Source organism: Furipterus horrens, unplaced genomic scaffold (genome assembly GCF_987537825.1).
Source record: "Furipterus horrens unplaced genomic scaffold, mFurHor1.1.pri manual_scaffold_8, whole genome shotgun sequence".
NCBI lineage: Eukaryota > Metazoa > Chordata > Mammalia > Chiroptera > Furipteridae > Furipterus > Furipterus horrens.
Genome location: NW_028327178.1, coordinates 93,635,782 through 93,660,169, shown reverse-complemented (window position 1 = coordinate 93,660,169; position 24,388 = coordinate 93,635,782). Strand labels below are relative to the sequence as shown.

Genomic DNA, 24,388 nt, shown 5'->3' with positions numbered 1-24,388 from the left:
TCTTTTTAGATCTCAGGCCTGACAACCAATGTTGTGGACATTATTTTGGCTCATCACTTTGGGCAGGTAAGTGCCTATTCCAGGCCAGAGAGCTGTTTATTGGCTTGTATGCAGAGAAGGAATGCACCTCAGTAAAGAAGGGGTACCTTAGAATTTACCTGATTCTAGTGGGTAACACTCCAATGCAATGTGAGATACATGTGGCCCAGGAAAGTCCAGTCTTAGAGAAAAGGTAACTCAGTGCCATATAGCCCGCCCCCACCCCCCACATACACACACACATGCCTTCTGGTTCCCTGTAAGCAGCATGCCATCTGTTAATGTTTGACAACATCACATGCCTTGCCAAACATCTTTAGGGCCAGTAATGAGATCTGGGAAAGGCTTCGTGGAAATAGAAATTTCAGAGAAAAACGAAACTAAGAAATATTAATGCTAAAAGGTTGTCTTGTTCAATCTCCATGTTTTACTGGTGAGGAAACTGAAGTCTCCAGAGGAAGAAACAGTTATATGGATAACTGTTGAGTAAGAGAGGGGATCCTGGTTTGTTTTTTCAGAGATAGAAGTGAATTGAATAATACAGTTTTTTCCACACCACCAAGCAATTCTCAGATACCAGCTGAGTCTCCGACAATTCAACTCAATTATGACACTGCCTGCAGGTTAAGGGCTTGGTCCTACGATACTGCACCCCCACCACCCTCCCCCTAACTTGATACCAGTCAAAAGTCCAGATTGCCATCTATGCTTCTGACGCACCAGCTATGTATCATAGGTTCCTTGGTTTTGCTAGAGCAGTTCACATAACTCAGAGATATATTTTGCTTCCTAGATTACTGGTTTATTTTTAAAGGATATAACTCAGGAATATTCAGATGGAAGAGATGCATAGGGCATGGTATGTGGAAAGAGGCATGGAGCTGCCGTGCCTTCTCCAGAACACACTCTCTTAGAATCTCCACATATTCACGAACCTGAAGCTCTTTGAACCTTGTTTTTTTTTTTTTTTTTTTTTTTATGAAGGCTTCATTGCAGTCGTGATTGATTAAATTATTGGCCAATGGTGTAGGAGCTGGATCTCCAAGCTCTCCTTTCTCCCCAGAGGTCAGGGGTGAAACTGAAAGTTCTAACTCTCTTAATCACTTGATTGGTTTCCCTGGCAACAAGCCCCCATCTGGAAGTTACTTTGGGGCTTTCCAGAAGTCACCTCATTGATAACATTTATTACTCTTTCTACTTTCAAAATTCCTAGGGTTTTAAGAGCTCTGTGCCAGAAACAGGATGTAGACCAAATATATGTTTCTTATTACAAATCCTATGACCCATGAAGGAGAGAATAAATGAGCAATGAGGTTGGAGAGCTATGAGGTGTCTGCTGTGGAGAGATGAAAAAAATACACAGTAATACACACTCAACTGTGTTGGAGGGAAAATGGTAGGTGGGGAGAAAGCGAGCTTTTACTGAGTACTCATTATGTGTAAAGCACTTCGATAACTACTTTAAGGTACTACAAACTCAGTTATTTTTTACATAACTTCTATTAGACTTATTTTAAGATGGAGAAACTGAGAACCAGAGAGGCAACATAACTTGCCGCCATCATCCAAATAGCAAATTGTTTAAATCCAGGTCAGATTAACTACAAAGTTCATAGTCTTTTTGTTTTTAAAGATTTTATTTATTTATCTTTAGAGAGAGGGGAAGGGAGAGAGAAAAAGAAACATCGATGTGCAAGAACAACATCAGTAGAGCCAACGGGGGTCCTGGCCCGCAACCCGAGCGTGTGCCTTGACCAGGAATCAAACCAGCGCCAGTCAGGGCCATAGTCTTTTATTTAGATTATATTTTGTGAAAGTTATAAATTCATATCTTTTAGAGTAGAGAAGCTCTACAGGGCTTATTACAAAGAACCTGCCACCCACTGTATTTCCAACTTTTGGTTTCTTTTAGCTGTTTTTGGGCTTTGCCTCCATATTGCTTTCTCTTTAATTGAGGTATGATTTACATAAAGCACAAAAATCATAAGTGCATTTCAGTGACTTTACAAACACACACACACACACACACTCTGTCATGTAACCACCACCAAATCAAGATACAGAATATTTTCATCTCCCGAAAAAGGTTCCCTGTTGCCTTTTCCTCCTCTCTAATATCCTTCCCCAAATGAGGTATTCCTTATTCTATTCATTCCAAAGGTTAGTTTGCCTGTTCTTGAACTACATATGAATGGAATGATACAGTATACATTCTTCTGGATCTGGCTTCTTTTTCAGTATATTGTATTTGAGATTCATCCATGTCATTCTGTGTATTATATTACTAGTAGTTGATTCTTTTTATTATTGTGTAGCAGTCCTACAGACATTTGGGTTCTGTCTAGTTTTGGTTTGGAGGGGTGTTTGTTTGTTTGTTTTACTATTATGAATGAAGCTGCTATGAACATTCTCATACCTGTCTTTTTTGACATATGCACTCAATTCCCTTTGCCTACCTCTCTATAAATATTCATATACTTCCACTTGTTGAGTTTTTAGCTGTAGGCGTTACATGTTGGCTCATTCCATTATGGAAGATAATTTTTTCCATCACTCCACCCTCCCAATGTAGCATAGTTTGGATTAGATCAACTTCCAGCATTTACACTGTCATGCTGTGTAAATGTTATTCTGAGCTGAGCCATGACTGCTTTCTTTTTCTGTCCAGCATTTCTTCTTTGCCAGCTGACAGTTTTAGAATTTATAAAGAAAAAACACGGGAGAGACACTGCAAGGTGACCATAGGAGGAAGGCACTTCGTTTCCAGGGTCTGGCCCTTTTTATTAATTTAGCACAGGAATTGGGGTTTGGCATACAGAAAGGCTGGCGACACTCCGCAGTCTTTAGGTCACACTTTCCATCCTATGGGCTGTGAAAGCACACACTTAGAGCAGAGAAAAATGTAAAATAAACTATTGTTAACTAATAGAAGATGGTTAAGCTTTCAGAGGGGTAAAGGAAGGACTCCAAGGGACCTAAAAGTAGCTGCTACTTGTAGACTGAGGGAGCGTGAACACTGAAGGAACTGACTTAGTTGAGCTGCTCCCACTGAGCTGGAAAGTCCAGTTTCTTTGAACAGCCAGCCTCTAGGGAAGAAATTTTGTCCCAAGTGTGAGGGCCATAACTGATCCTTAGAGCCACTTACCAGAGGGGGGAGACATTTGTCTAAACTAAGGTCTGAGCTGCTACAGAAGCTGTAGCTGGTTGGGGAGTGTACGGGCTAAGGGATAGCTGCATCTGGTCTTGCGAGGGTTCCTGGCACCTTGTGCTGCTGGCTCCAGTGTTAAATTTTTACAAGAGACTGACAGAGAGATGTTTATGCAGTCTAGCTTCTGTATTACAAAGAACGGGAGATCAGAGGCTGAAAAAGCAGCAGCTGGTAACTGGCACAGGAGCTGTTCCCAAATGGCCATTGATCCCTGGCTAACTGTCCATATTTCATAAGGGTGGGTCACTAGAAGGCCGTGAGCATCAGGTGAGGCTTATCACTGTGGGTGATCAGACTGGGCTCTTTTCCTGAGGAACCCCTGTGTCAACACCTTGAGATCTTTTCTCTGGGGTTATTCCAGTTCCCTATAGGAGCTTTGATTACACACCAGACACTTTTATTAGTATTTTTGGACCGAAAATGCAGAAAGACTGAAGGCCTCAACATTTGGGCTTTAAAATTTCATTAAACCCGCCTATTTTCAGTATGGTATTTCCGCTGCTACTTAGATCAAAGATCTTGTATTTTATCATTTCCAGCAAATAAACCGAAATACAATTAAATTTTGCATATTGATTTTATATCCTTCAGCTTTGCTGAATTAATTTATTAGTTTGAATTGTTTTTGTGGATTCCTTAGGACTTTTCTATATACAAGATCATGTTTTCTGCAAATAGACATAGTTTTTCTTCTTCCTTTCCAGTCTGGATACCTTTTATTTCATTTCTTGTCTCAACAGAACTTTCTTGGCCCTGGCTAGAACCTCTGGTACAGTCTTGAGTAGAAGCGATGAGAGTAGACATTCTTGTCTTGAATCTGATCTTAGGGGGAAGCATTCAGTCTTTCATTATTAAATATGATGTTAGCTGTGTATTTTTCATAAGTGCCCTTTATTAGATAGAGGAACTTCTCATCTATTCCTGGTTTTTCAAGTCCTTTTATCATGAAAGTGTGTTGGGTTCTGTCAAGTACTTTTTTGTATCTATTGAGATGTATGTGTGGCTTTTCTATTCTTTTAATATGGTGTATTACATTTATTATTTTTTTATGTTGAATTAACCTTGTTGGGGTAAATTCTACTTGCTCATGGTGTATAATATCCCTTTTATATGTTGTTACAGTTGGTGCACTAGTATTTTGTTAAGGATTCTTGTGTCTATATTTAGAAAGGATGTTAATCTGTAGTTTTCTTATGATGTCTTTGCCTGATTTTAGTATTACGGTAGTACTTGGCCCACACAGGAGTTGAGACGTAGTCTCTTATTTTTTTGTAAGAATTTGGGAAGGATTCCTGTTGATTCTTCTTGAAATGTTTGGTAGAATTCACATTGAACCCATCTGGGCCAAAGCTTTTCTTTATGGAAAGTTTTTATGTTACTAATTTTTTTTTTTTTTTTTAAGATTTTTGTTTATTTTCAGAAAGAGGGGAAGGGAGGGAGAAAGAGAGTGAGAGAAGCATCAATATGAGAGAGAAACATCAACCAGTTGGTGGCCTCTTATATGCACCCCAACTGGGGACTGAACCTGCAACCCAGGCATGTGCCCTGACCGGGAATCAAATCACCAGTCAAGGGTATGTTAGTAATTTAATCTCTTATAGATCTAGTCAGATTTTTAAATTTCTTCTTGAGGTGCTTTAGGTGGTTTGTGTCTTTCTAGGAATGTGTTCATTTCGTCTAGGTTACCTTAATTTGTTGACATGTAATTATTCATAATATTTCTATAATAATTATGTTTGCTTGCTCTTTTGAGGAGTATGTCCCTCAGTATAGCTTAAGGAGTAACTTCTCTCTTTTTGTCCCAAATAAAGCAAAGTAATACATGTCAAAATAGATTTTGGGGCGGGAAATAAAAAGATTGAATACCCCCTTTCTCTGCTGAAAGTTTAATAAATGGCCCATAACCTAGAGCAGCTGTAGGATTTGGGTCACTTTTCCTTTCTTCATCCACCTCTTCTGTTGCTTCAGGCTCCGCGTAAGCAGCCTACACTTGGAGTCTTAGGACCACGGAGGCCACTGAAATTTTAACACTTAAGGCTGAGGGCTAAAAATTTTATTTTAGCATTGTATCTGATTTATGACCTGGTATGACTGGTCTCATCCTCTTAGTATTCCTGAATTTTCATCTAATTTCTGTAAAAATAAAGCATGATATAGTCCAGAGAGATGGATATTCCCAAATTTGGTAGAATGTATTATACTAAACTTATATTTATAAATGTGTTTACATACAAATTTGGTGAAGGTTAACATCAACTGTTTAAGCAGTTTGTATAAAGTTTTGCACATTTTTCATCTAATTTTCATAACAACCATATCAGATAGTCATTTTCTTATTTTAAGGATGAAAAAACTGATACTGAGTGGTTATGTGAACCAGTTAAGTAAATAAATAAATAAATAAATAAATAAATAAATAAATAAATAAAATTCTTTTCATTTCTGTAAAGCTGATAGTAATATCTCTTTCACTCCTGTTTATGGTAACTTGAGTCTTGTCTCTCTCTCCATCAGTGGTTTTGTGTATTTTTCTCCATTCTTTTTCTATTCTCTATTTTATTTATTTCCATTCTAATCTTTATTATTTTCTTTCTTTTGCTTGCTTTCAGTTTGCTCTTTTTCTAGTTTCTTAAGGTGGAAGACCCAGTTACAGATTGAAGATTTTTCTTTTTTTTATATGAGTTATTTACAGCTGTAAATTTCTCTATACACTGCTTTAGTTCATCCAGTGAGTTTTGGTATTTTTATTTGTCTCAAAATATTTTTTAATTTTCTTGTGATTTCTTCTTTGATCTATTAGTTATTTAGGAGTATGTTACCTTCTGTTATTAATTTCATTCCATTGTGGTCAGCAGATATTCTTAGTATTTCATTGCTTTTCAAGTTTATTGAGGCTTATTTTATGTCCTAACATATGGTCTGTCCTAAAGAATGTTGCATGTACATATGAGGAAAATACATATTTATTCTGGTGCTATTTTTTTATCATAATTTCTTTTTTTTATTCTATTACATTTGTCCCAATTTTTCCCCCATTGCTCTCCACTGCCCTGCCCACTTCTGCACCCCCATTTTGCTGCTAAGTGAAGTGTCCTATAGATGTCTGTTAGGTCTTGTGGTTCATAGTGTTGTTGAATTCTTCTATTTCCTTGTGATCTTCTGCCTCATATTCTATGCATAATTGAAAGTGAGAAGTTATAGTTGCCAACTACTACTGTTGATTGTCTATTTCTTCTTTAATTCTGTTTGGCTTTGCCTCGTGTATTTTAATTGTTATGTCTGTCTGATGTCTTCATTCAACTGATCTTCCTGTGTTAGCCCCATCTTTACCCTCTGCTTTCAGAGACAACTGATGCCAACAGTTCTTGAGCCTTTTCAGGCTTCTCAGTACATGTCCACTGGCTTCTTTCACTCTCGCCACTGCCAGCCTCATAGCCTTAATCAAGTCTGCTGAGTGAGTGGTTACCGTCCTGCTTTCCCACTTTCAAAATGTTATTGCTGTTTTCACTTTTTCTATTGTCTTTGTCCTTCTGAGCTTATGGTTTTTAAAATTTTTTATTCATTGATATTAGAGTGAGGGAAAGAGAGGGAAATATCAACTTGTTGTTCCACTTATTAATGTATTTATTGGTTGCTTCTTGTATGTGCCCTGACAAGAGATCAAACCTGCAACTTTAGTGTATCTGGACAAGTCCTAACCAACTGAGCTACCAGGCAATGGCCAGCGATTTTTTTTTTTTTTTTAAAGGTGTAAATCTGTGTTTTAATCCAACATCTTTAATTGGAATTCTCAAAAGACCGTGATATTTCCACTGCATAATGCTGAGTAGCGTAGGTACTTTCCTGAAGATATAGCATGTTTTGTTTTGACTGTAGATGTTAAAAACCAGTCCACAAAATTTACAAAATTCTATTCTCAGTGCTCTGGGATAAAAAAGGTATGTAAGATGTGGCCCTTGTTCCGCAGGAGCTCATCATGTGGGAAGGAGAGATATACACAAATACTATTACAACTCAGGTAAAAGGGATAAGTAGTAAGAACTACTTTTCATTGAATATCTTCAAATTTCAGTGTAATAATCTCACAATGGGTATTGTATTATTCCCACCTTATAGGTGAAAAATGAATTGGTTTCCAGAAGGTCAGCAGCTAATAACATTAGGATACTTGAAGCCAGATGTGCCTGAGTCTGAAGTTTTTCTCTTCCTACCATCTCAGGGTGCCTTGGCAGAGGCACTGTGAGGGGCCTTAGAGGAATTCAAAGGCAGGAGAGGTTTACTTCTGATTTGGGGATCAGGGAAGTCTTTAAGGTAGAGAGGAAGTATCCCAGCTGGGCCTTGAAGGGTAGAAAAATTAAAACATTTTAGATTTGGGGAGGAAGGAGATCATTCCAGGAACGGGGATTAGTTTGCTCATAAGCAACAAGAAAGAAAGTATAAGACATGTTTAGGGGGTGTTAAGTAACCTGGGGGCAGATTTGTAGGGTACCTTTGAGAGGTTGATTAGCCAAAGCAGTTACTTCTAAGGTCTTCTAACAGTGCCTGATGTGAAAGAATGAGGCTTTGAGGTATTTGCATTCAAATATGTTAGAAACACTATTTCAAATAGAGGAAATCTAAGACCAGAATTTTAGTAATTTATATAAAGCAGGAACTTCCTCACCATATGTGTGTGAGTGTGTGTGTGTAGTGTGTTTAATTCAAATCCTTTGAGGTCATAGAGAGTGGGTTGTCATAGACTGAAGAGTTCATTTAAAATTTAAGCAAATGCTGGTATTGCTTTTGTTTTGAAATGGAAACAAGTAAGGTTTTAAAACATGAATAATCTTGTCTTCACTAATAACAGGAAAAAAGTGATATCCCCTTTTTTATCTGTCAAATTAGCAAAAATTAATAAGTGATCATTTGTACTGCCAAGGTTGTGGGAAAAGTAGCATGAATAAATGAGATAGCTACAAATGTTCTATAATAAGGAATGATCCCTACTGTGAGAAACACTCACAATAAAAATACACTAGGATACAGGACTTAAACAGTAGACAAGGCTTTATTCACAGGTGTGCAGAGCTGGGTCCACAGCAAAGGTATGCACACCCCAAACAGAAAAACAGGCTGGTTTTATACTAATGTGAGTAGCCCCCTGCCACTTCCCCCTTTCTCCTCCGTTTCTCCATGCTTGGATACTCCGGAGTTACAATCTAACACAATTAACTGAGAGTAGTAATTTCCTAAATTGTTTGCTGAGCTGTCTAGCAACATTTCTCATTTCCTGGTGTTTGGTGCTGAATATCTTTCCCCCTTGATATCAGATGCATTTGCCGTTGAGCTGTGGAAATATCACTTCCTGACTTGTAGGTATGCTAATACTGTTGACTCTGACTCAGAGACCCCTACTTCAAGATTTTAATTACATTTGTTCTTTGCTGCTAATTATTTCCTACTCTGGTTTGAGAGTCACCAGTTTCTTTGTACCTTACACTAATCGAACTTAAAGTGGAAAAGGAGTGTGTAGAACAGTTAAGTCTAATAATTTGTATTTTTTAAAAAAGGTGGGTAGGTAGAGCGCAATTTATACATAGCAGCTCGGCCTAAGAAATTCTATTAGCACTTAAGCCACTTTTACTCCTTTGATACCAGTATCATTTCTTACCTTTTTTTTTTTTTTTTTTTAATCTCAAACTTTGCCACTCAGGTTCCTCTCCAGACCTTCAAGAGGAAGCTGGCTAGATAACTTCATCGCTAATTACTATGTACTTCGTTTGTTGTTTACTTTTCTTACTATAATACTTTAGCATTTACCACGTTTCCTTGGAGTGATTCCAGTGCCTTCAGCTTCAGGTAGACTCTGATCCATTTGGTCAGTTTCCAGCTGTATTCTTGGCTCACCCCATATGGTAGTGAGACTGCAAACAAATGTTCTCCTTATCTCTTCTCTCTCCACAAGGACTGCTTGTGACCTTTACCCACTGCCCTGGATTAACTGACTCTCTTGCTATCCCCAGTACATTTTTTTACTCTAGTGCATACATTTTCCCTCTGCTTAAAACTGCTTTCTGGTGTGTGTGTGTGTGCATGTGTGTACATGTACACATAATGTACATATATGCTTATGTATGCAAGAACATGACAGCTGGCTCTGTCGGCCTCCAAGAAGACCAGCAAGAGGAATGGGTGGTCAAGAGGGAGACTCACTTTTAACTGTATATACCATTTTGTTCCTCTTGAATTTTATACTTTAATAGTATTGGTAAAAGATTAAATAAATTATAGATTGACTTAATAAAATATCAAATGGAATGTAATTTAATTCTGTAATGTATATTATTAAATGGTAGTATATAAATAGGTAATTCACTGATTATATCAGTTAAGATATATGTAGTTAAGTTAATTATACAGATTATGGCTATTAAGGAAAGTGTTACCTTCCATTTAATTTACACTTTACAGTACATATAACTTTTCTTATGTAATCTTTAAAACAGCTCTAGTGGTTGGTTATTGACTTTGTTTTATAGATACTATCTTTTTATGAGGAATGGCAGAACATGAAAAAAAAAAACACATAAGGAAACTGGGGCTCCGAATGGTTAGGTGACCTGTCTTGAGTTCCGCAGCTAGTACATGAATCCAAATCTAGTGCAGTTTTCCACTGTGCTGTAGGTAGAGGTATTTAGTGTATTTCCAAGTTTTTGCACCTGACCTAGAGTTGACTACCAGCCTTTTCCATCATAGATCCTTTGGTGCCCTCAGCCAACATAGAATGTGGCACTGAACCAGTCTGATACAAATAAAAAAGATTTTAGCCAGCCCCATGGTGGCCAGGGAGCTTTTGATTTTGGACATTGAGAATAAAAACCAAATACAGTAGGCTTATCCTGTAGCCCAGAAGCTTACCTGTGTCTTATTTCTATTGTCTTAGGAAGAGTTGCAGGCCAACCTGGACCTGATTCAGACCTACAGACTGCACATTGCCCAAGATATCAACCAAGAAAACCTACAGCTCTTCCTGGGTTCTTATAATGGGTACAGTTGTTTCCTATTCACTAAAATGCACACCAAGTCTCAAAATATCATGGACGTTTAAGGGACAGGGTAAGGGGAAATAAACTGCCCCTGATGTACTGTTTTACCACAGTAGAAGCGGGAGGGCTTTCAGACAGGAAAACCCCTTTCATGAAGAATGTGTGAACTGAAGCCCATTTTGGGCAGGTTCAGTTAGCAGTTCTAGTGCTTAGGTGTTCAGAGATGAAAAAGTACCTAAACTTAAATACACACACAAAAACAGCCAATTTGAGTACCTGGCTGCTGTGGCTCAGTGGATTGAGCGTCAACCTGCGAACGAAGTGTCGCTGGTTCGATTCCCAGTCAGGGCACATGACTAGGTTACACGTCAGGTCCCCAGTTGGGGGCGCGAGTGAGAGGCAACCACACAGTGATGTTTCTCTCTCTTCTTTCCCTGTTCTCTAAAAATAAAAATAAGTAAGTAAATAATTTTTAAAAATAAAGAATGTAAAATACCTCAATAATATTAAAAAAAAAAAAAAACAGCCAGTTTGAGGTGGCACAGAAAAGTGTGTGTAGGGGAGGCAGGTGATAGAAATCATGAGCCTTAATTCAGTTTCTCTTTGCTGACATCCTATCATTAGGCAGAAGTAACACATGAACAGAACCTCATTATTTTTAATTGAAATCAGAAAAGCTTATTAATAACTACGTTAGTTACCCCCCAAAATTTCCCTTTTCTTATGGAATTTATTCCTGTAAATTAGTTGGGAAATTAAATACTTAGGACTTGAGAATTTCAGTAGCATTGCTGTTCAGTTTTAAAGTTGCCTCCTTTGGATGGACATGGAGAACATGCAAAGTGAAATAAGCCAGTCAGAGAAAGACGAATACAATATGATTTCACTCATGTGTGGAATCTAATGAACAAACAACCAACAAGCACAATAGAGACAGATTCAGATTGAGAGCAGGATGACAGCTTAGGCGGGGAGGGATTGAGCAAAAAGGAAAAAGGACTCATGGACATGGACCACAGCGGTGTGATTGCGGGGGCAGAGGGGTGTAAGGGGACTAAATGGTAATGGAAAACTACAATAATAAGTAAATAAATAAAATTGCCTCCTTTGACATCCCAGAGTCCCTCTGGGTTGAGCCAGGAGGCTTGTTCCTGCTCTGCACCACTCATGATGGCTGCTTGTGAACAAAGTGCACAAGGGCCCTTTCCCTCATCAGCTGTGAAGGAAAGAGAGTTTTTACATTCCCTAAAATGTTTTGGTATTCACAACCAGGAAATAACCTGAATTGTCATGATTTTACCTGAAAAGGTCATTGCTTCCTTTGTTTCTCTAGACGCAGAGACCTGGAGATTGAAAGGCCCATGCTGGGCCAAAATGACAACAAATCGAAGACCCTAAAGTAAGTCCCTCAGTTTCCCCTCTCAGTTGCTGGATATCTTTGCCTTTCATAGACAAATTCAGGCTTCAGTGGAGCTTATGTTCTATTTGCTGAATGTCACCTCATATTTTGGCTTTCCACAGGTGTTCTACTTTATTGGTGGTAGGGGACAATTCACCCGCAGTTGATGCTGTGGTAAGTATGTCCCGATGTCGTGAAGGTAAATGTGATTAAAATGCAATAAAATGTACATAGCATACTGCTGAAACAGTTTGTAAATACTAGTTTTTATTATTTCTGATTATACGTATCAGGGCTTGCACTTTGTTATCCAGTTTGGGAAGTGAATTCCTCATTGATCACTGGGTTTCATCAGAAGGGGTCAGTTCACTTTGTGGCAAGTGGTGCAAGTATTACAGTACAGCTAAACACCTCTTACTATTGCCAGATCGCTAGCAGCCTCAGCCTTCTGCAGCCACCATAAGTCTGGAACCGTAGCAGCAGGTAGAAGTCTGCTGGAGCCTGTATGCTTTTCTCTACCTCCTTCTCAAGCACATAACACATTGGTAAATGATATATGCTCATTGTAGAAAATATGAAAAAAATGAAAAATAGAAGAACTTGAAGAAAAGTCATAATCCAGTTACCTGAAGACAAACTTCCATCTTTTTAAAAAAAAAAATAGGTTGGATTGTATTAAATACACAAGGTTTTAGGACTTGATTACTTAACACTGTTGATAGCATTGTGCCATATTATAAAGTCAGTTTATCTGTATAATATTCAGTCTTGTAAGTGTACCTTTGTTTATTTAACTTCATTCTCCTATTAATTATATCTGATTTTGCCCCATTAATAATGTTGCTGTTGAACATCCTTATAAAATCTTTGCCTGAATCTTTGATCATTTTCCTGGAATGGATATCCAAAAGTGGAATTAATGTTCCAAAAATTATAAACCCCTTAACTGGTGTGGCTCAGTTCGTTGGAGCATCATCCCGTACACCAAAAGGTTGCCGGTTTGATTCCTGACCGGGGCACATGCCTGGGTTGCAGGTTCAGTTCCTGGTTCGGGCGCATGCAGAAGGCAGCCAGGCGATGTTTCTCTCTCCCTCTCTCCCTTCTTTTTCCTTTCTCTAAAATAAAATAATAATAATTTTTTAAAAATCATAAACCTTTGTAAGGTTCTTAATACATTTTGCCAGCTACCTCTTCAGAGGACTTACCAGTGTGTTGCCACCAGAATTCCTGTTTCACAGCACCCTGTCCAGCACTGGATTTTAAAATTCTATCAGTAGTTAATTTAGTAGGTTAAAAATGGTGTCTCACTGTTTTAATTTGCACTTATTTAATTACAAATGAAGTTGACAGTTTTTCATGTTTATTAACACTTGCTTGTGTTTCCCACAGAATATGTAACCTAACTAAGCCTCTCTGTAAAGTTTCCTGGTTTTCTTGGCAGCCTTCACTTCTGCCTTTTTTAGAGCAAAATGTTAGGAGTAAGGCTTTTGGAAAGGGAGTCTAATAACTAATCAGGGGTGTCAGCACAAGGAGAAGGTGGGGCAGGGGGAGTGTTTGTAGGGTGAGACAGAGATGATGATAGAATATATTCACACTTCCCTGAAGAAAAAACATTTTCCCCAAACGTAATAAAGCTATAGTGATAATCACAGCTCACCAATAAGGAGTTTTATAAAGGTCAGTTTTTTCTGGATGAAGGGTGGAGATAGGTGCTATAAAAGTATCTATCAAAAACAATTTTTTATATCTAAAACAGGAAAATGGTGGTGTTTTTAGAAAATACCCATAATTAGAATTCCCTAATAATGCTGAGTTGTCTTTTTAAAATTGCATGAATTTAAAGCAACATTTCTAGTTATTTTTCAAGACTTTTTGGTTGGCCCATACAGATAAGGTCTCCTTTTCTGATTTCCACACCTTTGATGTTCATAGAGAAGAATGTCAGTAGCCCTCGCTGTACCACAAAGTAAGTGCCCTTCTAGACAGATTAGATGGAGCTCCCTGGCCAGAGCATTTTATTCCCACAAATTGGTAGGGAGCAGAGGCCTGTCTGTACATGGAAGAGCAAGAAGAAGCTCCACAAATTCTGGTCATTGTTAGCTAGCTGTTTTTGCTCACATTCATTCAGCATTTTTTGCTTGATGCTTTGGAGAATACCGAAACGGGTAAGATGGAGTCTGCATTTGGGGAGGTGAGGAGAGAATAGACATGTCGAGAAATTGTGCTTAGTCTACCAGATATGGAGACATCTTACAAAGTTATAGAAATTACAAAATGGTGAACCAAAGGAAGAATGATTTATTTATTTTTCACTTTTATTGCTGCCTAGTATCTCATTGTGTCAACCTTTCCCCTATTTTTAAATATCTAGGTCAATTTCAAATTTTATTCTAAGGAATATTCATTTAGTCAATAAAAATGTATTCTACAGTACAAGGATGAGCAAGACAGGTCAAACATCTGCTCAAGTGGAGCTGACATTTTTTTAGGGGCCACAGACACAGCTACAGCCTCCAGTAGTTCACGGGGCCTCCACCCTTGGGAGAACAGGAAGTGAAGCACGTGACTGCTGTGAGCTCCTTGCGAAAGAATAACATTATTTTAAATCCAGACTTGGAAGTTTATTCTTCCAGAAAATATTTTGGCATATCTGCTGTGTTCTAAAGCATTGTGCCTGGCAGTTTTTAAATTCTACCCTTTAGGGTTAATGCATATTCTTTAGTAAACTGGTATGTTTGTTTATCACTGCCTGTACTGTTATTTGTGTATAGGAAAAACTTTGATTTGGTGATCCTGACTTTCAGGTGATCCCCGGTCTTACAAGAGTTTTGTATACCTGCCCATAACCAATCCCCAGAGCAAAAGTTCAACCAGATTACTGGTTCTTTTCTTGGTAATTTCAATAACCCCCTAAGTGTCTCATTTCCTCTGCAGTCTGTCATACAGGCCACTGCTGTTTACTTTCTTAAAGCAGCTCAAGCCCTGTCACCTCTGAAATCTGTGGCTTCTTGCCTTCTATGGTCAGCCTCAGTCCGCCTCCCCAGCCTCACCCTGCTTGCATCCCCACACCATACTACCTCCATAACCCCACGTGTGCTCTGCACATTCACTTCACCACGTCCCTTAGGTCTTTGTTTAAGCTTTCTCCCCAACTTTGGAAGCCTTCAAACTCCCACCCCTTCTTACCGTGTATCTAGAAAGTCTACTTATCCTTCTATACTCACTTATACTCAGTTGTGAAATTTTGAAGTGGTATCATTCTGCCTTGTATTATATTTTCGCCCCACTAGGTTCCAGACTTAGCGTACAATGTTTTGTATGTGTGTGCTTGGCAGCTGTGTAGAGGGAGAGAGATACAGTTGATCAAATTGGCTGGAAAACACGGCTGAACCTGGAGGTTCTCTCCCCAAAACACTTCTTGAGGCCCCTGCCTTTGTGGATACAGGAATACAAGATACCAAACATGTAAATACACAAGGTTGTAATTCTTCATTATATTGTGAGAGAAAAAACCATAGAGGGTTCAACTTTAGTTGGGACAGCCAAAAAGACTTAAGGCAAAAAAGAGTCAGGGTATAAGGAATGGCAGACCCACCACCTCCAGCGCATAGGAAAGGGGTAAGAAGTGGGCAGGGCTGGTACACAGGGCTCAGTCAGGACCACTTGTGCTGGGAAGCCATCAAGACCTAGCAGGTGACCATACCCACCATGGGCCCAGTTCACTTTTTCTTTATTCTTATTTTTTATTTTTTTGTTATCTTTACTGTATATTTTTTCCACAACATTTATTAAGTTCACTTTTTAAAGAAGTAGGTAACTTGCCTCCATGTTATGTAAGGCAGTAGGAGGAATTAGATTCAACATGTAGTTCTTCAAAGACTCGACTTGTAACTGATTCAGAAAATGAAATTAGCCACGTTTTTAGATCTACTCAGAAATATCAGCTATAAAGTACATCATATAAATATATCTCCCATTTTGTATTTTGGTAAGTTTTTTTTTTGGCTGATTCAGCCACCTCCAAACTGAGTTGTTGATCCTAGAAGATCATTCTCATGCCAAGCTATTTCTCATATTTCTAGCAGTTTGTATATAAAATTTTCTGTTTTTGTTTTTTTCTTTAGGTTGAATGCAATTCTCGCCTGAATCCTATAAATACAACTTTGCTAAAGGTAATGTGTTTTCTCTCCTTATTGCCAACCATTTGTGAGTAAATTATACATGGTTCAAATTACTCTATTTCTGGAATAGTTGCCCAGAAAGAAGGAAAGCTTCTCCCCTTGCACCTCTCAGATTCTCTCATTATTTCTTTCTTAAAATTTTCCTGAATATACTCTCAATACAGAAAATTGGAAAATAGAGAAAAGTAGAACAAAATAAATAAAAATTACTCATATCCTACACCCAAAGGTAATTTACATCTGGTAAAAATATTGATCTCTTTTTCCTATACATTTTTAGATCATTAAGATTGTAGGATATTTATAGCGCTGTATCTGTTTTCCTCAACTTTTTGACATTAGCATCTTCCCATGTCATTTTAAACTTCATAAGCCTTATTTAATTTTGTGAGAATTAAGGTAATGGGTGGAAATTCTTTACATGCTAAACCCTATTGTATTAATAAGGAAGCTCCAGTAACCTTCCAGTGATGAGAGTGGATGCAAGTTTCTCCCCCTTTGGATTGTACTCCAGGCAAGAGCATCAACTTTGCTTTTTCTAGAAGCTCTGGTTTGAATTTGGATTACTGCATATTTAAGTGCTGATTTTATGTTGCTTACTGCTGCTTTTGCAGCCTGAAACACTGCTGCTTCCTTCCGTTTCTCATTGAAGTGCTTGGAAGGGAGGTGCTGTCCACAGAAGCAGCCTGTAGTTCCTGGAAGTGTAGCATGAGGTTAATACTCTGAGGTGAGAGTATTCTGGGGTCCAGGTGGCTGATGAACGAGTCTAAAATATGAATTTTTTTTAAGTATGTGGTTTCAAATTAGTTTTTACTGCAGGTTTAATCCATGTTCCAAAAACAGAAAAATGAACTCTACAGTAGCCATAGACATGGTTATTTCTGGGCAAAAATGCCCATCTGCAGCAGCATGAGTGAACGGACTCTCCCAACTATTTGATAAATGTCAAGCTTGGAAATAGTCTCTCCCAATATTCTCCCTTTGCATATTTCAACTGATTTATGGTTCTAATTGGATTTTGAGTCCTAAGCATCATGAAAATATAACCTGTGTTAGTTTGGTCTGTTTTACACTTAAATCATGTTAAATGTTTGTTCCTGCTCTTAGGCTAAGAATTTTCAGGGGAACCGTTTCTCGTTAACCTCAAATTTCTGCGCCTTCTGTAATATCCCATCTGCTAAATAATAGTCCTTCCTTCAAGGAATGTTTTCGTGCTAGTGAACAGAAACTATGGGGTTCATGTCTCTTTTTTAAAAATACCCGTCAGCCTGAACAGGACACTGTTTGAGAACTGAATGCATAACAGCAAGAAGAAAGAGGGTGGGTTTGTGGTTGGCCATCATGCCCCAGAAACAGTTCTCTGCAGACTGACAGCATCTGCATCATCTGGGAGCTTGTTGGAAATGCAAGTTCTTGAGTCTCACCCCAGAATCTCTAGAGCGGGAACTCAAGAATCTTGAGTTTTTAATTCTGATGCATGCTAATAGAACACTACTCTAGAAACTCCTTGCACAGGTGAGAGTTAACAGCTGTAAAGGCTTATGAGGTGAGAGATAGCCTCACCAGATCCAGATACAACAGAAAAGTGGCTAACCAAGCAAGTGGGCCAAATTCCACGTCAACACCTGATTTGAGAAATCCCCTTGGTCATAGAATAAAGATAATATAGCGTTGAAAGGGAACTTAGAACGCATGGAACCCTGAGAAGTCCGGGTCACACTGAGGACTCTGACAGTGACATCTTCAGGTAGAGGCGGAACCATGGTTGATGGTTGTGGTTAACTTCACTACCTTCCCTAACAGAAAATTCCCATCCATGGGCCTGAAAGCCAGGCTCTGAACCTAACTGATTAAGTATTAGTAAGTAATACTATTTTCAGATTTATATCCAAGGTTATTTGTTTAATTACGAGTGCAGTGAGGAGATGAATACTTGGATGCAGTTAAACATTAAGTTAAGGAACCTAAAATTCAGTCCTCTTCTGTTTGAAAAGACTCATGGATATTGAGAGCATTCCCCTTAACTGTAAGTTCCAGCTAACTTACATATTTTTCTTCTTCTAGATGGCAGACTGTGGTGGACTGCCCCAAGTAGTTCAGGTGAGGAGATTTTTTTAAAGCACTTATTTGACTCTGTACCGCATTGCCTGTACAAAGATTAATGCCTTCTTATTTTGTCCCCCTAGCCTGGGAAGCTCACCGAGGCCTTCAAGTACTTTTTGCAGGGAATGGGCTACAGTGAGTAGTATACAACTTTTTATCTAGCGAACACTTGTTGATGATAGGGTCATTTTGATGCCTTGTGGGAGCCCACAATTCTCAGGGCATAATCTCTGTGTTAGCCAGCCTGAAGTCAAGTAGAAACCAAAACATTTCTGGAGCATTCATCTGTGTGAACAGATTTCTAGGTTGGGTAGGTCACTACATTCTCTTTTGGTTCCAAATTGGTCAAGATTTGCAAAGTGACTTCTGGAGAAAGCAGCTCTGGGGAATGTAGAAGATTGTAATTACTGTTCGGAGTATACATGTGTTGAGCTAACACTTATTAAGCACTTAAAGGTTATATGCCAGGTACTCTGTGTTTATAATCTCAAGAGTTAAGTTCTGTTGTTAATCCTATTTTATACAAGGAAATAAGGCTCAAAGAGGCTAAGCACATTTCCCAGTGTAACAATTCAGCCACAGAGCCATGATTCAGATTCTGGCAGTCTGATTCTAGAGCCCCCGTTTTCGACCACTGAAGCTTAGGCTGGCCTGGCTGTGAGTCTGAAATTATGATTTGCGTTTAACTCAGCTGGTTAATGACTCTTGCCCTAAAGAAACAAAATGGCGACTGGAAAGAAAAAAAGAATGTCCTCAGTTAAACCTGCTCCGTCCGCCACAGGAGATGAACTTACAGAGTAGTTTGGAGTGAGTCCAAGGATGTGTTCATATCACGTGCCACTGTCCTGGTCCTTGTATTGTGAGACCCCTGAGCTTTCTGATTTATCACAGAATACCCACACTTGCTCCATTCTTGGAGTTTTAAGAAGAAAAACTTCCCCCAGGTACAGAGCTGTTTACCCATTAGGTGCTTTTCTCCTGTCTTTGGTATTTGTGGGTAATGGCCATGGGGCAGCAGCTGGGCCCCTCGGTCCCACCCTGTACCTGGCAGGCAGACAGCATATGTGTTGTCTAGAGTGGCTGTGTGACCCCCGTCTGTGATGCACTACCAGCCGAGCCTACACCATGTCCCTCTGGGTCACTGGGAGGGACAGAAGTTCGTTACTTGTCAGTTCTCTCATCCCTGTCCCAATAAAAAGCTCATCTTCTCGTTCACTTCTAATCCAAAGCAGCAGGGAGGTGGCTGTCTGTAGTGGAGGGGAAAACTGTTACCTTTGAGTACTTGAGAGAAATAACATCTGAGATGCTGTTGAAGCATCATTCAGCCTCACCTTCTCTCTGGGACCTGAAAATAAAACTTCATCCCTGGCTTAAAAATATTCTGTCAGTGTCTGATAGGCAGCTAAGGTTGCCACTTGGCACTCTCGGGTCACTAACCTGCCTTTTCCTGTGTCCACCTGCTTCCAGTCCCGTATGTGCAGCTCAGTCACTTGAGCACCGAGTCAGGTACCTTCCTGTGTGCTGGCCCTGCCCCCGCCTCCCAGCCACGCTCTCCTGGCTGCATTGGCCGCCTGCAGCATGTCCGCAGTTTTCCTGTGCAGTGAGAGCCCGATAGAACGTGGCTCATTGTGCCCCAAGAGGATCAGCCTGCAGGTCCACCCTGGGCCCCCAGGAAAGAAGAATGGAGCAGGTTATAATAGCCAGGCTTCCTCTTGTCATCCTAAATTGAATTACAGGGGCACTTAAACTTTATAGGCAGGGCTTCTCTTTCACTATGACCTACTTGATCTTGTATTAAACCCACAGACACAGAAATCAAAGGGCAGCCTTGATTCTAAATAGGATCATCAGAGCCTGTGCCCAGAAAATTCTGCAGGTGATGGCATCTTTGACCCCAGCATTAAAATAACAGCTGGGAATGGCTGGTGCTTCAGGAAAATAGGTAGGGAGATTATGCCAGGGAAGGCCCTGGGCAAGTTGGAGGACCTTAGGATCAAAGCAGTGGCAGGACAGGAGTCTGAGTTAAAGACCTACCCCAGAGCCCTTCCCTCTCTGGCAGCCTGTACTTCACAGCCTGCATAGAGGCCTGCTCCAGGCCTGCCAGCCCTCTCTACGTGCACACCTTCCTGCCTGTCTCCTCCCCAGGAAGCAAGGGTAGCCTGCGGGCACGGATGGTAGTCTTGTTGTATCGGGCTTGCACTGTGTTTGTGAAACACCTTCATACTTGTGTGGTTTGTCCTTGTTTTGGTTTAATTTTGCATGTACTGTAGGTTTTGGCTACCTTTGTGGGTTCCCAAAGCCTCCTTCCTAATTATTCATTATGAATGGCGTGACATAGCTAAGAGGCTATACTCCGGACTTTTAGGTTTCCCCTTGTTCTGCTGTGGACTAGAATCAGCTGAGATTCTAACCAGATCTAGAGGATTAAAGCAGCCTTGCAGATAGCAACTCACCTAAAGCAAATAATGCAAAATGAAGATGGCTGTATCTTGTCCTGGGTGTCACCTTAAATGGATTGGGAAAACTAAACATAAAGCCTTTGATGAAACTTCTGGATTGACTTGCGTTTAACCAGGGCTCCATCTTCTAGTCCTCTTTGTTCTTTCTTACAGTACCATCTGCCAGCATGACCCGGCTCGCCCGATCACGAACCCACTCAACCTCGAGTAGTATCTGCTCTGGAGAAAGTGCCTTCAGTCGATCCGTCATCAGCAATCAGTCAGATGGAACTCAAGAATCCTCCGAATCCCCTGATGTTCTGGACAGACACCAGACGATGGAGGTGTCCTGCTAAGCAGATGCTCCTCCCCTGGACCATGCAAGTCCATTCTCCTTCAAACGACCACTCCATAATATAACATTTCATCCAGCAACTTGGCATCTATCTTTAACTCCTGCATGACCACTGACTTTCTCTCCGGTGTCCTGGATTTATCATTCCCTGCCTGCCCACCCCTCTTTTTGTATGTACCAGGAACCACTTCATGCCTCTACTGTAACATTCCAACATCTTTAGCAGCTCACATCTCCTTATCTTCTCTTGCAGCTTTTCCCCATGTTTTCCCAACTACATAGCTGATAAGATTTCTTTGATCCCAATGTATGTGTGTGAGCACGCATGTCTGTGTGTGCATATTTCTGTGATTTTAAACATGCTTTCTTGTAGAGCTTCTGCAAAAACAAAAAAAGGGACTTTTTTTTTTTTTTTGCATTTTCAATAGTGTTTTTAGGGGAAATGTGCAGATTTCTAGGTGGGGTAGGTCACTGCATTCTCTTTTGGTTCCAAATTGGTCAACATGATTTACAAAGTGACTTCTGGAGAGAGCAGCTCTGAGGAATGTAGAAGATTGTAACTACTCTTTGGACTGTTGATTGATTGTGACCAATAGAAGGGAGCCTGTTACTTAGAGAAGCGAGGCAGGGTTGGCCAACCACATCCTCCTGTCCAAATGAATTCCATACATTATTGTATAAATAAAAGGGAGGGAGGGTACTGTTTGAAGCCCATGAATGATGAGGTTCTGATGCCACATGGAGTTGTTCTCAAGGAGTAGGTGTGGCTCACTTATTGGACTCCTGGCACAGGAAGTAGAAAACAAAATGCCAGGCATTCGACTGCTGGAACAAAACTGATGCCACAGCCAGACATCCACAAGATGCCTTCCAGCTCTGTGACAGAGAATGTTTCTCTATCCTCCCAATCCTTAATAAAAGGAGAGGTACGGCCTGGAAATTACATAGGTGGTGAGGAAATGGCATTGGGGAGAGGAGCAGACATTAACAGAATATCACATTTAGTAAGTATAGCCTTGATTTCATCAGACTTAAATGGAAGCTAAGTGAAATTGAGATAGAACTCACTTTTCAGAAAGATTCTCAATTCTGTGAATCTCTTGTAGGAGGGAAGGGGTCACCTGTCCATGTAAAACTGTATTTAGTCTACTGCTCAGTCTTGCTGGGCGGAGGGTGAAACCAGCTGCCACACAGCCAGGGCCCAGCTCTTGAGGGCATCAGGATGTAAGCACAGGGTGACACAGTTCCAAATCTTAGGAAGGGGCATTTCAGTTGTAGTGTTCACTTTCTGCCAAGGTAGGCAATCTGTCAGAGTATGACTTTTTACAGATTATTAAATAAAGCTGTATATGTCTCATTGTTACCCGATTGCTGGTCTTATTTCTCTCAAGCCACTCACTGGGGCTCAAGGTGGGACCGAATTACTGTATATGGGCTCCGTGCTGGGCATTTTCACATACTTGATCATTATCCTACCCAGTGAAGAAACGAGGTCTCAGGATAAATAACTTGCCCAAGGTCATACCAGAAGCCCAGCTAGGAATGAATGAACCCCAGGTCCATCTCACACATTCTCTTCCCCTCAACCCAAAAATTGTGAGACGTCCAACCATGCGGTGTGTGATAAAGGAGAAGAAGCTGAGGTCTTGGAAAGGCATTCCGTATCTCAGCTCTGCCGTCTTCGTCGGGTGGCTGAGTCCTACCCCTCAGCAATGATCTGCAACCACTTGTCGGTTCTTCAGACAGACCAGGCTGTGTTTCCCCGGAAATGTCCGTCTTTGCACACACCAAGAATAATTTCAGGAGGCCACCACCTCAGGTTTTGAATGACTCAAGAGCTACTACTGCCAAAATCATCAGAGTTGCTATGTCTGTGGGAGAAACCTGTAAAATTACACCAAACCTGCTCCTTCTGAGAGAGGAGATGAAACAGAGGCACATGGACAGATACAGGTCACCAAGCCGAGTTCCTGATGTCAGGCCAGCGCAGATTTCTGGGGGTAGTGGTAGTCTGACGGTGACCGTTCCTATTAAAATCCATGCTGCTGCAGCCTTCCCGGCCCCACCCCATGTGGATGGGTGCTCTCCCACCTTAGCCTTGTGCCTGGATTCAGGCCCCAACTGACTGCTCCTGACTGGCCCTGACTGCACTCATTCCTCTTGTTTTTGTTTGTTTCTGTTCGGTACAAAAAAATCTTGGGTGTCTGCTTTGTGAAAGGTAAGGAAAGTGCCGAGTATACTACACATGATAATTGTATAAAGCTCTTCATATAGATCATCTTTCCCAGTTCTCAAGGCAACTCTGCGAAAAGGGTCATGTTGTATAGACAAGGAACAGCTGAGGGGAGTTAAGAGATTTGGCAAAGGTCATCTAGCTAGGATAAGTTCCTAGTTCTTCCAAAATCAATGCATTTTCGTATTTTTGTCAGCCTTTTATTGAGCACTCACTGTAGGCTGGTCCCTTAGCACCTTCCTATATGTTTCCTTCTATTGACCCAGTGAGATACACGCTCGTCCCATTTTATGGATTAGAAACAGTCACAAAACTAGTAAGCGGCAGATACAGGCTTTAAACTCATTCTTAGGTGCCTCCCTGAGTGGAAAGGGAGAGTATAATGTGGGATTTTTTGAGACCAGAGACTCCATACTTTGCCTCATTCATAAACCTCACCCTGAGGCTGGTCTGAAATTTTTTTTAGATAAGATGAACATTAGAGTGGTATGCAGGCAGGAGTAGGAGGGTAGGCCTGTGCTCAGTTCCCTGCCTGCCACAGGGCACATTGTTGAGTGACCATCACCTATTCAAACATCCTGGTTAGAATTTTCTTACAGAAGATGTACATACCTCCACTCTCGCACCTTCAGCTCTCCGTGCCATGTGCCCTCAGAGTTCACCTCAAACCCACCTTCCCTAGTAGAAAGGGACAACCTGAGCTGGAGTCAGCTATTTCAGTGAAGTGGGTCATTTTATGCTGATAGAGATAGATCGATAGATCAATCGATAGATCTGTCACCAGGAATACTAAGCCCCCTAATGGAAAGGCAGCGAGTGAGTGTGATTATTTAGATTTTAATAAACAGGATTTTATTTAAGTTTCAGTCACTAAAGGTAACACCAATCAAAGGCAGTTATAGCAAAGATTCTTGATTCTGACTGGGTAATTCCCAAGCCAGGGTGTGCATCAGTGTCACCTGGAAGGATTGATTGTTGGCCCCACCCACAGAGTTTCTGATTCGGCAGATCTAAGACAGGGCCCGAGAATTTACATGTCTTAACATTCCTCAATGATGCTGAGGCTGTTGGTCTGGGGACCACACACGGAGAGCCGCTGCCCAAAGGTCTTGCTACTCAGAGTGTCCCCAGACCAGCAACATGGGTATCACCTGGGAATAGTTAGCAATACAGAATCTTGAACCCCACCCCAAACCCACTGAACCCGAATCTGCTCTTTAACAGGATCCCTGGGTGATTCCTGTCCACAGTAAAGGTGAGGACACATCTCTCCAAGGCAGTGCTTCCCCAGACTTGCCAGTCAAAGGAATCTTAATGTGTTTAAAATCCAGATTCCTATGCTGCTCCTCTGGTGACGTGGATTCAGATGTGGGAGGATCCCCGGATTCTGATACTAACAAGCCCTTC

The 24,388-nt window shown here is 40.5% G+C and overlaps 1 protein-coding gene across 5 annotated transcripts in view; it reads left to right on the top strand.

The window, feature by feature from the left end:
- Positions 1–21,582, top strand: part of NDRG3 (NDRG family member 3) — a 71,086-nt gene extending 49,504 nt beyond the window's left edge. For 3 of the 5 annotated variants that reach the window (XM_090286364.1, XM_090286366.1, XM_090286363.1), the window contains 9 exons: positions 10–66; positions 10,170–10,273; positions 11,606–11,671; positions 11,794–11,845; positions 15,796–15,843; positions 17,917–17,952; positions 18,039–18,090; positions 19,423–19,461; positions 20,568–21,582. In XM_090286364.1, coding sequence (XP_090142490.1) covers positions 10–66; positions 10,170–10,273; positions 11,606–11,671; positions 11,794–11,845; positions 15,796–15,843; positions 17,917–17,952; positions 18,039–18,090; positions 19,423–19,461; positions 20,568–20,749 — 636 coding nt within the window. In that variant the 3' untranslated portion in view covers positions 20,750–21,582. The remainder of the gene's footprint in view (positions 1–9; positions 67–10,169; positions 10,274–11,605; positions 11,672–11,793; positions 11,846–15,795; positions 15,844–17,916; positions 17,953–18,038; positions 18,091–19,422; positions 19,462–20,567) is intronic. The other 2 variants (XM_090286367.1, XM_090286365.1) reach the window with 1 other exon arrangement.
- Positions 21,583–24,388: the final 2,806 nt, after the last annotated feature.